Below are 16,032 nucleotides of genomic sequence, written 5' to 3'. Positions count from 1 at the left end.
AACAGAACTTCCAAGGGAAGTAGTAGATTCAGTGCCAGCCCATTGACTGTGACTTCCCCCGTGCGAGGGCAAAGAGGTGACCTCCATTTGTGTTTTGGGAGAGTGGCAGTGACTCGCAGGCTGGGGACCATTGCCAGATGCAGCCTCCCTGGTGGATTTCAGCTCCATTCAGACTTTCAGAAGCTCTGACCCTGTCTCCTTTCTTGTTTGACATTGTTCTTTTCTTTTTTCATGACTCATACCCAGGAATGTCGAGAATAGCATCCCTCACTTTGGGGTAACAGGAAAAATCAAGACGCCTCCGATGCATTTGGTAGCCTTCCCAGCGGTCATGTATCTGTCAGCAAGAGCTGCCGCAGGGGACAGCTTTGGGGGAATCTACCAGTTAGGATTAACGAAAAAGGTGACCATAGCCCCGAAGGGGAAAATACTAACTCTAGTAAGATTTTCTGTTTTACCTTTTATGAAAGTATAGTTGATTTACAATGTTGTGCAGATTTCTGCTGCACAGCAAAGTGACCTAGTCATACACACATATATATGCATTCTTTTTCGTATGCTGTGGTCCATCATGGTCTATCCCAGGAAATTGGATGGAGTTCCCTGTGCTGCACAGCAGGGTCTCATTGTTTATCCATTCTACATGGACTAGTTTGCATCTACTAACCCCAAACTCCAGGTCCATCCACTCCCTCTCCCTCCACCTTGGCAACCCCAAATCTGTGCTCCATGTCTGGGAGTCTGTTTCTGTTTTATGGACAGGTTCGTTTATGCCCTATTTTAGATTCCACGTATAAGTGATATCATGTGTTTGTCCTCTTTCTGACTTACTTCACTTAGTATGAGAGTCTCTAGTTGCATCTATGTTGCTGTAAATGCCATTATTTTGTTCTTTTTATGGCTGAACGGTATTCCATTGTATATATGTACTACATCTTCTTACTCCATTCATCTGTCGATGGACATTTAGGTTGTTTCCATGTCTTGGCTATTGTGAAGAGTGCAGCAGTGAACATACGGGCACATGTTTCTTTTTGAATTATAGTTTTGTCCGGATAGATGCCCAGGAGTGGGGTTGCTGGATCGTATGGTAGTTCTGGGTTAGTTTTCTGAGGACCTCCCTACTGTTTTCCAAGTGACTTTATCAATTTACAATCCTACCAGCAGTTAGGGGGGTTCCCTTTTCTCCACACCCTCTCCAGCATTTGTTATTTGTAGACTTCTTGACGATGGCCATTCTGACCGATATAAGGTGGTACCTCACTGTAGTTTGGATTTGCGTTTCTCTAATAATTAGTGATGTTGAGCATCTTTTCATGTGCCTACTAGCCATCCATATGTCTCATTTGGAGAAATGTCTGTTTCTGCCCATTTTTCGACTGGGTTGTTTGTTTTGTTGTTGTTGTTGAGTCGGATGAGTTGTTCTAATAAGGTTTTTTAACTGTTAAAATTGGAGTCAAGGTACCCAGGAGTGCAGGAGGGCTTCCTTCCGTTGAGGAATGACCAAGGGACTCCAGTGTTGAATGAGAGGCACGGAGTCGGCACAATCTCTTGCAGATTTCAAATTACATACAATACCGTAAGGTCACCTCATTCACCAGGGATTTTCATTTCTGTTTAGTAAAGAATTTTTAACTATTGACAAATATATTGGAAGCCAGTAGGAAAATAGGATTTACCTAACCAAAATTGTTTTCACAAGCAACTTAGAGGCATTGTATCTGTTTCGCAAGTAACCAAGGTGTAGATGAAGAGACAGCAGTATCGCTCGTGGACCTGGAAATGGATCTCAGGTTACCTGGCCCACCTGTTCCACACACGATGTTCTGTTTCCTCTGGGTTTGTCCTCTCCCTGTCCTCTCCCCATATCATATGAGCTCCTTGGGTACTAATGTAATGCCTTTTACAAGCCCTGTCTTATTCAATCCTTCTCTTTAGGGTTGGAGTGTTGGGGGGGGGGTGTGGAGGAACAATGCACTGTTCAGATATCATTTCTTTTCCTCTTATGGTAAAAGCCCGCAAGGTAATGAAGTTTCTGTTTCTGGGCAGACGGCTTGGTTTCTCAGCTATTAGGGTTGCATTTCTTATGCCTGTCTTCCCCATGTTTTTTGGAGAAAAACAGACATTTATTTCAGGTCATCTCTCGAATGTGATAATCACAGCCAGTCTAAACCTCTGCTTTCCCCGAATTGCTTCCTGGAATGAGGTTTCAATGCTGCATCTATTTTGTAATCACACGGGCTATTTCTGAAACACGGGGTTGGTTTCCAGCACTGCTTCCACGCTGCACAGTCGGGACCGCTCTGGTCTGGGGCCAGGCATCCCCAGGACGGACAAACAGAAATGCAGTGAAGCCAGCCCAGCCTTTTTGGATATGCCCTCGCAGGTCAAGCACGCTCAGTCCGTTCTCGCCCTCTCTCCTGCCCCTCTCCTTTGACTTCCTCCTATCCTCTCAGGCTCTGCTCGTCGCCTTTCCCATCCATCTATCCATCCATCCATCTCTCCATCCATCCATTCATCCTTTCATTCAGATATTTTTGGAGGCCTATACTGTGTACCAGCCCTGCCCCACGAAGCAGTGGATTAGCAATGAAAAAAAGCAGACAGTGCTTTGAAGCTTGAAATCCCTCAGGCCATGTTTTATTTCTTTCATGATTATCAATTAGTAAAATATGTTTGGGCTAAGAATCCTCAGTTACTAAGGGAGACAAGGTTAATAATTCTAGTTGTAATGACTTTCATGAAAAAAAAAAGAATCTAATTAATCCTTCCCATCAGAGTCTGTGTCAAGTATATGAACCAAAGCACATTTGCAGAACAAGTGGTTATAGGCTTCACAATATAGGGTAGGGTTCATGCACAGGTTTTTTCTTATTGTTGAAGGAAAATTAACATACAGTGAAATGTATGGATATTAAATGCAAATGCAAAGTTCCATGAGCTGGGGGTTTTTTGTTTTGTTTTTTGTTTTTTTAAGGGCCATACCTGCGGCATATGGAAGATCCCAGGCTAGGGGTCAAATCAGAGTGATGGCTGCACACCTACACCACAGCCACAGCAATGCCAGATCCAAGCCACATATTCCACCTACACTACAGTTCACGGCAATGCCTGATCCTTAACCCGATAAGCGGGGCCGGGGATTGAACCCACATCCTCATAAATACCAGTCAGTTTTGTTTCCACTGAGCCACGACGAGAACTCCCAAAGTTTAACGAGTTTCGATTGGGGTACCCCAGGCTAAATATGACATTACCAGAAATTTCCTGTGCTCTCTTGAAGTCAATCCATATCGCTGTAAGCAAGCATTGTTCTCATTTCTTAGAATAGGTTAGATTTGCCTGTTCTTAAACTTCGCATAACTGGATTCATACCGCATGTGCTGTCAGGGGCTGGCTTCTTTCACTCGATCAATTCTTGCACATGTCTTTAATTATTCCTTTGGCCGAGCAATATTTCATGGCGTTCTGTATCCCAGTTTGTCTATCCATTCACCTGCTGATGGACATTTGAGATGTTTCCAATTTGGGGCTATGAATAAAGGTGTTGTGAATACTCTTGTACCAGTCGCTTTGTGCACATAGCATTTTTGCATTTCTGAAGTAAGTACTTCAAGATGGCATGTCTACACCATAGGACCTGTATGTGTTTAACATTATTAGAATCCACCGGTTTTCCGAAGTGACGGGAACCCCGTGGTGTCATGGACACAATGTAACATCCACTCTGCAACTTCTACCTACAACTGAGTCATCTCTATGAGATTGTACCTGGGGCCTCTGGTCCACAAAACCCAGAGAGGCGCTTGCTCAAGGAATACTTCTTCTCCTTCCCAAATTTAACTCTCCGCCTTTGAAACTAGTTCATGTTGCCCAAAATTTATGTCCAAGGGTATTTGAAAAACGCTTGTAGACAAAATTAGGTACAAAATCAGGCAGTACAGAAATCCTAGCCTTTATGAGAACATAACTTTTAACAATGAAATTTAACAGAATATAATAGATTGATCACAGAGAAAAGTCACCTTATCATAGCCACATAAAATGTGCACGCAGGATGAGAAAAATAGCTTTATATATTTTAAAAGAAGCAGAAAAAGTAATAATTATGCAAAATGTAATAGATCTAAGCTTTGAAATCAAAGAGGCAGCTCACCCCACTGGGTACAAAAGGAGTTTTAATTCTTTTCTCCCTCGATGTAAATGTTTGAGAGAATTCTAAACAGTTTGTAGAGTAGAAAGAAGAAAGTAATAATTATATATATTCTCATGGCAAGAATTGAACACAGCGTCTTGGCATATCTACTTCCAGTCTTATTTTATTTTATTTTATTTTTGTTAAAAATATAATAATCCTCTCTAAAAAAACAATTGGGACAATCCAGAAAAATTTAAAGATAAAAGTTAAAAAAAACTAAAAAAAACACCCCAAATTTTACCATCAAGAAATAGGCTTTATTAGTATTTGATGTACATCAGCCCCATTGCAACTAGATAAATAGATGTTTAAATAAATAAATATAGTTTTTAAGATCGTAAATGGTTTTATGCCATAGATGCTAGTTTAATTGAAAAGTATTACACTTACTTTTTGTTTATTTGTTTGTCTTTTTAGGGCCGAACCTGCAGCACGTGGAAGTTCCCAGGCTAGGGGTCAAATCAGAGCTGCAGCTGCCAGCCTACACCACAGCCACAGCCACGCCAGATCCAAGCCGCATTTTCAACCTACACCACAGCTCATGGCAACATCAGATCCTCAACCCACTGAATGAGGCCAGGGCTTGAACCTGCGCCCTCATGGACACTAGTCGGGTTCATAACCACTGAGCCATGATGGAAACGATACTTACTTTTTATATCTTTATTGAGATAGTTGACATTTAGAATGCACATCTGTAAAGTACACAGTTTGATACTTTGATGCACCAATGAAGCATCACCGCAATGGAAGTAATGAGCACATCCGTCACTGCTCAGAAGTTTCCTTTTCAGTTTCTCCCTTTTACAACTTCCTGCTTTGTCTGCTCCCCCCCCCCCCCAGGGAGTCACTGTTCTGCTCTGTCTGGACATACGGATTGATATTATCTCTGATTTTATGTAAGTGGAATCCTGCCGCATGGGCATTTCAGGTCTGGCTTCTTTATCTCGTTTTGAGCCGCATCCTTGCTGCCGTTTGCATGAGCACTTCCCTCCCCTTCGCTGCTGAGTAGCTTTCCTTTGTAGAGGTGACCTACCATGTGTTCATTCATTCACTTGTCCATGGACATTTGGTTTTTGCCTCTTACAGATAAATCTAGGACTATTCCTGTGAAAGTCTTGGTATGGACATGAGCTTTTATTTCTCTTAGATAAATAAATACCTGGGGGGGTCATATGGTAGGTGTATGTGTAATTTTTGAGAAACTACTGTGGTGGTTTTACAATTTCACCTTCCCCCCAGCGGTGTGGCCGAATCCCAGATCTTTGCCTTTTCCCCGACACTTGATATAGTCAGTCTTTTCAATTTTAGACTTTCTAATAGGTGTAGCAGGATCTCACTGTGGTCTTAATGTGCATTTCCCTGTAACTAATGATGCTGGGCATCTTTTGTTGTGCTTATTTGCTGTCCAGATATCCTCTTTGATGTTGTATCTCTTCAACTATTTTGCCCATGTCCTTTAAATTTTGTTCATTTCCTTATTATCGAGTTTTAAGCATTTTTTTTTTTTACTATATTCTGGATATAAGATCTTTATCACATATATGATTTACAAGTATTTTCTTCCACTCTGGACTTACGTTAAATTCTCTTACCTATATCTTTCTTTTTTAATTTTTTTTATTATTCAATGAATTTATCACACCTGTAGTTGCACAATGATCATCACAATCCAATTTTACAGGATTTCCATCCCACAACCCAAGCAAATCCCCCCCACCCTCCAAACTGTCTCCTTTGGAGACCATAATTTTTTCAAAGTCTGCGAGTCAGCATCTGTTCTGCAAAGAAGTTCAGTCTGTCCTTTTTTCAGTTTCCACATGTCAGTGAAAGCATTTGATGTTGGTGTCTCATTGTCTAACTGACTTCACTTAGCATGATAATTTCTAGGTCCATCCATGTTGCAAAAAATGCCAGGATTTTGTTCTTTTTAATGGCTGAGTCATATTCCATTGTGTATATGTACCACCTCTTCTGGATCCACTCCTCTGTCAATGGACATTTAGGTTGTTTCCATGTCTTGGCCATTGCAAATAGTGCTACAATGAACATCGGAGTGCATGTGTCTTTTTGAGTCATGGTTTTCTCTGGATAGGTGCCCAGGAGTGGGATTGCTGGATCAAATGGTAGGTCTATTTTGAGTTTTCTGAGGCATCTCCATACTGCTTTCCACAGGGGTTGCACCAATTTACAATCCCACCAACAGTGTAATGGGGTTCCTTTTTCTCCACACCCTCTCCAGCACTTATTGTTTGTAGACTTTTTGATGATGGCCATTCTGGCTGGTGTAAGGTGGTACCTCATGGTGGTTTTGATGTGCATTTTTCTAATAATGAGTGATGTTGAACATCTTTTCATGTTTTTTTGGCCATCCGTATGTCTTTGGAGAATTGTCTGTTTAGACCTTCTGCCCATTTTTTGATGGGGTTGTTTGTTTTTTTGGTATTGAGCTGTAGGAGGTGTTTATAAATTTTGGAGATTAATTCCTTGTCAATCAATTCATTTGCAAAGATTTTCTCCCATTCTGTGGGCTGTCTTTTCGTTTTGTTTAGAATTTCCTTTGCTGTGCAGAAACTTATGTTTCATTAAGTCCCATTTGTTTATTTTTGTTTTTACTGTCATTACTCTAAGAGGTGGATCTGAGAAGATGTTGCAGTCATTTATGTCAGAGAGTGTTTGGCCTATGTTTTACTCTAAGAGTTTTCTAGTATCTGGTCTTATATCTAGGTCTTTCATCCATTTTGAGTTTATTTTTGTCTATGGTGTTAGGGAGTGTTCTAATTCCATTCTTTTACATGTGGCTGTCCACTTTTCTCAGCACTACTTATTCAAGAGGCTGTCTTTTGTCCATTGTACATTCTTGCCTCCTTTGTCATAGATTAGTTAGGCTGTAGGTGCATGGGTTTAATTCTGGGCTTTCTATCCTGTTTCACTGATCTATATTTCTGTCTTTGTGCCAGTACCATATGGTTTTGATGACTGTTGCTTTGTAGTATAGTCTGAAGTCTGGGGGCCTGATTCCTCCAGCTCCATTTTTCTTTTTCAGGATGTCTTTGGCTATTCTGGGTCTTTTGTGCTTCCAAAAAAACTTTAAAATATTTTGTTTGAGTTCTGTGAAAAATGTCCTTGGTAATTTGATAGGGATTGTATTGAATCTGTAGATTGCCTTGGGTAATATAGTCATTTTGATAATATAACTCTTCCAACCCAAGAGCATGGTATGTCTTTCCATCTATTTGTGTCATCTTTGATTTCTTTCTTCAGTGTCTTAGAGTTTTCAGAGTACAGGTCTTTTGTCTCTTTAGATAGGTTTACTCCTAGGTATTTTATTCTTTTGGATGCGATGGTAAACGGGATTGCTTCCCTAATTTCTCTTTCTGATCTTTCATTGTTAGTATATAGAAATGCCATTGATTTCTGTGTATTAATTTTGTATCCTGAGACTTTGCCAAATTCGTGGATGAGCTCTAACAGTTTTCTGGTAGAGTCTTTAGGGTTCTCTAGATATAGTATCATGTTATCTGCAAATAGTGATAGTTTTGCTTCTTCCTTTCCAATTTGGATTCGTTTTATCTCTTTTACTTCTCTGATTGCTGTGGCTAGGATGTCCAAAACTATGTTGAATAGTAGTGGCAAGAGCGGACATCCTTATCTTGTTCCTGATCTCAGTGGGAATTCTTTCAGCTTTTCACTGTTGAGAATGATGTTAGCTCTGGGTTTGTCATATACGGCCTTTATTATGTTGAGGTAGGTTCCCTCTATGCCCACTTTCTGAAGGTTTTTTTTTTTTTATCAGAAATGGGTGTTGGATTTTGTCAAAGGCTTTTTCTGCATCTAGTGAGATGATCATATGGTTTTTATTCTTCAATTTGTTAATATGGTGTATCACACTGATTGATTTGTGGATATTGAAGAACGCTTGCATCCCCGAGATAAATCCACTTGATCATGATGTACAGTCCTTTTAATGGATCGTTGGATGCAGTTTGCTAGTATTTTGTTGAGGATTTTTGCATCTATGTTCATCAGTGAAATTGGCCTGTAGTTTTCTTTTTCTGTGGTATCTTTGTCTGATTTTGGTATCAGGGTGATGGTGGCCTTATAGAATGAGTTTGGGAGTATCCCTTCCTCTTCAATTTTTTGAAATAGTTTCAGAAGGATAGGTATTAGCTCTTCTCTAAATGATAGAATTCACCCATGAAGCCATCTGGTCCTGGACTTTTGTTTGTTGGAAGTTTTTTAATCACAGTTTCAATTTCAGTTCTTGTGATGGGTCCATTCATCTTTTTTATTTCACCTTGGTTTAGTCTTGGAAGATTGTACCTTTCTAAGAATCTGTCCATTTCTTCTAGGTTTTCTGTTTTATTGGCGTGTAGTAGTCTCTTAGGATCCTTTGTATTTCTGTGGTGTCCGTGGTTACTTCTCCTTTTTCATTTCTAATTTTATTGATTTGAGTCTTATCTCTTTTTTTTTCTTAATAATCTCTTACCTATATCTTTTAATGAGTAAAAGTTCTTAGCTGGATGAAGTTCACTTTGTAAATATATTCTTTATGGATCATTCTTTTGGTATCTAAGGAATCTTTGCTTCATCAAAGGGCACAACATTTTGCCCTATGTTTTCTTCTGGAAATTTTTATAGTTTTAGGTTTTATGTTTAGGTCTAGATCCATTTTGAGATAATTTTTAATATGGTGCAAGGTATAAATAAAAGTTCTTTCTCATAGCAATATCCAGTGGTTCCAGTACCATTTGTTAGAAGAAATTATCCTTTGTCTGTGGAATCCTCTTTGCAACTTTATCCAAAATTAGTTAACTGTATTTCTGTGTCATCTACTGCATTTCACTGGTCTTTTTTTTTTTTTGTATTTATGCCAAATAGTATCATCCTATTTAATAAATAGTATCATCCCATTTAATTGTACTCACATTCAAATTAATTTTATTTTATATAAATTTTACTTTCACAGAAGAAAAAAACTGAATCACAGCAGAAGAAGCTGTTAAACTTAAATAAGTGTTTCCTCACTGCAGGAAATGCTATTTCCTAGCAGATCCCTCTGAGGTTCTTAGAGAATTATGAAAACCACTGAAAGAATAAGTCATTGTATGTTTTTAAGTTGTTTTCGTTTTAGATGGTGTCAGTCAACTGAAATCAACCCGTCAAACACCAGCACTTCCTTTTCTCCTCCCCTCTTTCCGCCCTCATGTCTAATTTTTCCTTCGGATCATTACTGTTTCCATATTATTGAGTTTTAAAATTCATGTTTATTCTGTTACTGTAACTCCTAAAGATGTTCAAGTGTGTGTGAATTTTTCTCAGTGCTGGATCTTTTACCCTGTTCCTGGGGTCTTTGTTAGATTCATCCCCTACCTTGAGATCACTTTTCAAGTAGCTTGGTTGTAATGAGTACTGTATTCTCTGAGATCCTTCATGTTTGAAAATGTGTGCTGTTTATCCTTCTACTTACAGAACATCTTAGATCTGCATAGTATTCTTGGGTCCACCTTTCTCTCAGGACCACTTAAATATGAATGACTAAGTTTTGCCATCGACTGGTGCTCTAGATAAGTCTGAAGGCGGCCCTGTTTCCCCCTTGTAATTTGCATTTTTCTGTCTGTATGACTGAACAATTTATCCTCAAGTTTATCCTTAGTTCAACTAAGCTTGATTAATTAAAGTTCCTAAGTAAGTGAGCATTCTGCATCAAATTGTCCTGGAGCTCATGTTGCTCTTTCAATGTATAGATTCAGTTTTTCCTCAATTAGGTAAAATTTCCTTATGTCATGAATATTTATTTGGTGTTATTTGTTAAGCTATTTTATTGTTTTTATTTTTATTTTTGTCTTTTTGCCTTTTCTAGGGCTGCTCCCACGGCATATGGAGGTTCCCAGGCTAGGGGTCTAATCAGAGCTGTAGCCACCAGCCTACACCACAGCTCACAGCAACACCAGATCCTTAACCCATGGAGCAAGGCCAGGGATTGGACCTGCAACCTCATGGTTCCTAGTCAGATTTGTTAATCACTGAGCCATGACAGGAACTCCATGTTCTCTACTTTAAAGGTACTAATTATCCTTATGTTGTATCATCCTTGTCTTCCATAGCTATTGGCTCCTCTCCAATAATAATAAGTTCATCTCTTTCATTTTTTCATTAGTATTTTCTTCATCTCAAGTTTTTCTTCTGTATCATTAACCTTATTTTTATCATTATATATTGTGTTTCTTAGAGGGTATAATTTATTCTTATTTCTGTGATGATTGAGTCGGTCCTCAGGTTGTTCCTTGAGGTCTGTGATCTCCTGGGAGACAGTGAGAAGTTCCTTCATGTTCTTTAATTTTGTTTTCTTTTGTTGATCGTTTTTCCATCTCTTGTTCCTCTCTGCTTTGCTTTTCACTTTTGCTCATGCTTGCATCACTTCTCGAAGTGTTCTGTTTACAGTTAATATCCTATAGATAAAATCTTGACTCTCCAATCCAAGATGGGTTTGATTTCCCCTCTGAACTAACTCAAGGCCAATGTATTTCATTCTTCTTTTCTTTTGTACCCTGAGACAGACTGGGGCAGAGAAGGGAAGTTAGCTGAAGAAATGACAATCTCTGTTAGAATCCAGGGCCCTGCTCTTTCTTTTAGGATCCTGTTAAATTTCTCATTCCAGGATCCACTCCACCTCATGGAAGGTAGATCTCAGATTGCGTTCCCGCGTGGGGATAACTCTCAGGCTCTGTATCATTTCTCCACAGAGTCCTGGAATCTCTTCCTTTTCAGGAACACAGACCCCTTTTCACCCATTTCTCCACAGCAGTTGTTGCCACGATCCTGGTCAAAACAAGGCAAAGGTCAGCATTTCAATTCCGTTTGTTTCTTTCTCGATTTTGAAACACAAGTGAGAGATTTCAGGACTTCGTTAACTTGACTGTGGGGTTTCTGAAGAGTTAGGAGCTGAGCCAGGCTGCCTCTATGCTCCACTCCAAAATCCTCATCTTTTCGTGGACCAGGTTTTGAAGTTTACTGAGTTATGTTAAGCCAGTCGGGCTGTTGATAACTGTAAACAACACCCTCCCACCAATATTGTAGGTGTTATGAGAGGACAATTCGGTGAAGCCTAAATGAAGCTGGATAGCACTTCCTGTCCAAAGTCCTGGGCTCATGTTGTCTCCTTGACCACCAGGGATGCAAGACCAAGACATTTCATTCTGTCCCTGGTCCAACTCTGAGTTCAGGGTAGGGTGTTAACAGTCACCTGTGGCACGAAAAGGGACCAGAATGTCCTTGAAGTGTCCCCCAAATACATCGTGTTGTCCAGAGAGGGAGGTATTACTTTAACCCTTTCCATCTGTCACTAAAGACTTATGCCTTTCAGTATCTAGGCTCCCCAGAAATCAATATTCTAATTAGAAAACAGTAGCTAATCTGGCTAAATGCTAATAAATGAGAGTTGTGATTTATCTAGCAACAGGGGAACAGCTCAGCATTAACAATTAAAAGGTCTGGAAAGGAGAGAGCTCTTTTTTTTTTTTTCCCTTATTTTTCCCCTAGGCTGATTGGGTTCAGCTGTAGGTTATAAATAATGCTTCTAATTAACAGTTATCTGTTTGAGAAATCAGTCATTAGAACCACAGTTTAGGAACTTTTACCTCTAAGATCCGTCGACCTATTCTATTTCTCAACGATAAGGATGAGAAACGGGTAATAAGAATTAAAGCTGAATCTGCCCACTCACAAATACCCACACACATCATCTCCTGCCAAGGCACCCTTCAGGCTTCACTATGATAGATGCAGATTTAAGTAATCAATTCAACTGCAAGGAGAATCATCGATCCTGAATAGAGCCAAAATGGTTGGCTAAACCAGCTGTACCCCAGTCACTGCACGGCGTTACAGGATAGAGTCAAAGTTATAACATCAAAGGCAATTTGCAATTTATGGAGTCGAGTCTTTCAGAAATCTCCAAAGAATAATTTTTTTCTACACTGAACCAAATAATCAGATAGTGAATGTTCCTTTCACCTGGCTGGACGGGGCCAGAGGGGGAAATAGCAGAAGGAGCTCACACACCTTCGGTGGTTTTCATTCTCCGCCGACCGAGCCGAGATTCCTCCCCAAGCGGTCTTCTTTGGTAGGTCTTCTTCTTCTTCTCTTCCTCACAACATCCTCCGGGGCTATTGCAACCAGACCAAGGGCCCTCTGGGCGTCTTCCCCTGAGCCTACGAGAAGACATTACACCTCTTCCTAGCTTCTCTTCAACAGCATCTACCACAGTCAGACACCACGTGAGAGACAGTCCGGCTGGTCTGGTTTCCCTCCACCCTCGGCCATCATATCACGTTCCCCGACAGGTGACAGTGAACCGATCGGAAGTGGGCCTGCTTCATCGTGCAGGAACCTGCCCAGTGCTGCATCATCAGGCTTGCGCAGTGCTGGAGTTGAGAGGATTCTTCTAACTGACCTTTCCTCCTTCTCACCTCTCATGGTCTCACTTAGGTTAATGCCAAAGATGACGAAGGTGTCCTCGTTGGGTCCTGGGACAATGCGTATTCGTACGGGGTCCCGCCATCAGCCTGGACGGGAAGTGTTGACATCCTGTTGGAATACAAGAGTTCTCAGACTCCAGTCCGCTATGGTCAGTGCTGGGTTTTTGCTGGAGTCTTTAACACATGTAAGTATCCAACTGAATAATATTGTTTTAATGTAAAGGAAATTTCACCTCAAGAACATTTTGTCTATATCCTGGCACAGGGACGTAGCAAGCTCTGGGTATTCTGGGATGGCGTCAACATGTAATTAATTTGTGCTGGACCAAATATGATCACAGTTGCTCTTTGACTGCAGGGGCTTTATAGAAAGAATGATGGACTATTCCCTACATAATCCATCGTTCAGCCCCCAGAGAAAGGGAGTCTCAGGGACCAAGTAGGGTGAGGAGGAAAGGATGCTCCATTTTTTTTCTCAGTCACCCCCACATTTTAAAAAGTTTAAATTAGCAAAATTTAAAATAAAAAATAATAGGCTACATACTGCTTATTGGTTATTGAGAAGTTTTATAAACATGCTTATTTGTTTATCACTGAGAAGTGTGTAAAATACCCACTTAGTTTTTACCCCAGCTCTGGAAGGACAGTGGCAGGTGGACTCATCTCCATTCTTACAAGGGAGTCTCAATGCCCCTGAGCAATTAGGTACCAGAACTTAATGAACCATCTCTACTCCCCAGCTTCCCTTCTGGCTTTTAATCACTCAGCATCCAATCCATAGAGGAAAACATATGGGACCAGAATTGTTCTCTTCAGCCTCAAGCATCATTTTTCAGTATGGCATTTGTCTGTCCCGGCCCAGACAATGCTATTGTTAATTCAGTGAATATGTTTAAAAATACATTGGTTTCAGTATGTCTTCATCATCAATAATAATTTTCATTCACCTGCCATTTCTAAAGCCTTGTAAAAAAAAATTAAGCTCAAGTCAGAGCATCCTTTCTGCTTGCTCATTAATAAAGACTGTTTTACCTAGTTAGCATTTTTTTTTAATCAGAAAAATCCAGGAGAGTCTGGAGGCTAGAAGCCAGGATGAGACCACTTTTAATCAATGATTAGGAAGCCTGTCAGTTTCAGCTCAAAGTTGTGCCTGTCTAAGGATTAGCGATCCAAGTGGGAAGAAATTGTGACTTCTGTTTTGCTATGGCCTCCAACAGAATAAGATTTTTTCTTAGCTATTTGAGGATAGCCACGGGCTAGAGGAATATATTTTCCTGGGAGCAGCAAGGGGCAGCGTAGCCCATGTGTCAGCGTGCTGGAAGGCTGGTCTCTTTATGCAATGACTCCAGGAAAACAGGAAGAACTCCCCACGTGCTCCTAATGTCTCCAGTTTCACTGTTCCAGGGTAATTCCTTTAGGTTTAGAACCAGGTAGGATAGTAGACCCTTCTGTCCCTGTAATGCCATTTGTGTAAAAGGGTCATCAGATCCATTCCTGAGAACAGACTTGGATGATAAGTTAAGAAAAGGCAGGGGTTGGAGTTCCCATTGTGGCTCAGAAGATTAAGAACCTGACTAGTATCCATGAGGGTGTGGGTTCGATCCCTGGCCTCCCTCATTGGGTTAAGGATCTGACGTTACAGCAAGCTGCAGCATAGGTTGCAGATGTGGCTCTGATCTGGCATTGCTGTGTCTGTGGTGTAGGCCGGCAGCTATAACTCTGATTCGACCCTTGCCTGGGAACTTCCATGTGTCAGGGATGAGGCCCTAAAAAGACAGAAAGCAAGAAAGCGAGAAAAGCAAGCAAGCAAGAAAGGAAGAAAGAAGGAAAGAGGGAGGCAGGGGCTCAATGTGAGGATGTTACCATGAGAATAAACCTGAAAAGGGAATTTGTTGGGAAGGAAGTATTGAGGCCCCATGTCAAGCTGCACCTGTCTTAAGACTAAGAGTTCGGCAGAATCTGGGACAGGCCTCGTTCTGTGATCATATGATTAGTGTTAAGCTAGAAATAGAACTATGGTGCCAATCATTTTTTGGCAAAACTGTAGCCTGTGTAGTAAATCAGTAGAGGGAGATGGACGTGGGAAGCAGGTGGTGCTGCCATCGTTGTCACTTGGGGTGTTCAGATTAAGTCATTTAATGAGGACCCTGGAGTCTCTACCAGACTCACGTGCGGCCTTCCAAGGTTGTTCTCCTGAAGGAGGTGGGTAGTCTTTGGTTAAAAATGCTAAACAATTCTGAGAGGGGGAAAAAAAAAAGGCAAGCCAAGTCATTAATCTTAAAATTGTCAGCCGAATTATTTTCAATGAGCTCTGATGTCTGGTGTCCTGGGAGCCAGAGAGGGCATTTGGATTAAGTTTAATCAATAGATACATATGGCAAGAGATGCATCCAGGTAATTTATTACCTAACAATTAAAATGAACCCGTGGTGTCACCCTCCACCCAGGGTCACAAGAGCAAGTTCCAGCCGGGAGAGCAAACCGAACTGAGGACATGCTTGGTCAGTCCCTAACTTCCTGTTAGCTGGGTTTTTTTAAATTTCATTTTCAGGAACATAGATGCATTAGCTAGACTGAAATAACCCTGCTTTGATGATTGTATGATTAGCAACTAAACAATTGTACCCTAGGATTCCATTCCTGGTGGCATCATGTGGTGCCAACTGCAGTTCAGAAAGATCTCTTGGCAAGGTTTCTCTCTGCAGCCCCAGTGCTTGATGACAGGCCCCCTTCCTCAGTGCAGAGGTTTGAGGGTGACATGCACATGTTCGTAGAGAAGTCCCTTGTGAGAAGGGACTGCTTGCTCTCTGTCCTTAGACCTCGGCCATGAGCTTAGTTGTGGTCCATCACTGGCTCTGTGTCCTTAGACCTTGGTCATGGGTTTAGTTGTGGTCCATCATTGGCTCTGTATCCTTACACTTTGGCCATGGGCTTAGTTGTGGTCCATCACTGGCTCTGCGTCCTTAGACCTTGGCCAGGTGCTTAGTTGTGGTCCATCACTGGCTCTCCATCCCCAGACCTTGGCCATGGGCTTCACTGTGGTCCATCACTGGCTCTGCATCCTTAGACCTTCGCCATGAGCTTAGCTGTGGTCCATCCTTCTCTCCTGCAGTCTTGAGATGCCTTGGGATACCAGCGAGAGTCGTTACCAATTATTTCTCAGCCCATGACAACAATGCCAATTTGCAGCTGGACATCTTCCTGGAAGAAGATGGGAACGTGAACTCCAAGCTCACCAAGGATTCGGTGTGGTGAGTCTGAGTTACAGGGGCATTGGCTGATAGCATATTGAAGTGACATAACACAGTCCCCACAAGGCGCAGTCCGTCTGCTGTTTCTTTCTCTTCTGTTTTA

The 16,032-nt window shown here is 41.2% G+C and overlaps 1 protein-coding gene across 2 annotated transcripts in view; it reads left to right on the top strand.

Moving 5' to 3' along the window:
* The window catches only part of F13A1 (coagulation factor XIII A chain), a 151,751-nt gene that overhangs the window by 71,224 nt on the left and 64,495 nt on the right, over positions 1-16,032 (top strand). For both annotated transcript variants that reach the window (XM_047794523.1, XM_047794522.1), the window contains exons 7-8: positions 12,689-12,863; positions 15,791-15,929. In XM_047794523.1, coding sequence (XP_047650479.1) covers positions 12,689-12,863; positions 15,791-15,929 — 314 coding nt within the window. The remainder of the gene's footprint in view (positions 1-12,688; positions 12,864-15,790; positions 15,930-16,032) is intronic.

Source organism: Phacochoerus africanus, chromosome 9, assembly GCF_016906955.1.
Source record: "Phacochoerus africanus isolate WHEZ1 chromosome 9, ROS_Pafr_v1, whole genome shotgun sequence".
NCBI lineage: Eukaryota > Metazoa > Chordata > Mammalia > Artiodactyla > Suidae > Phacochoerus > Phacochoerus africanus.
This window is presented reverse-complemented; position numbering and strand designations above follow the sequence as displayed.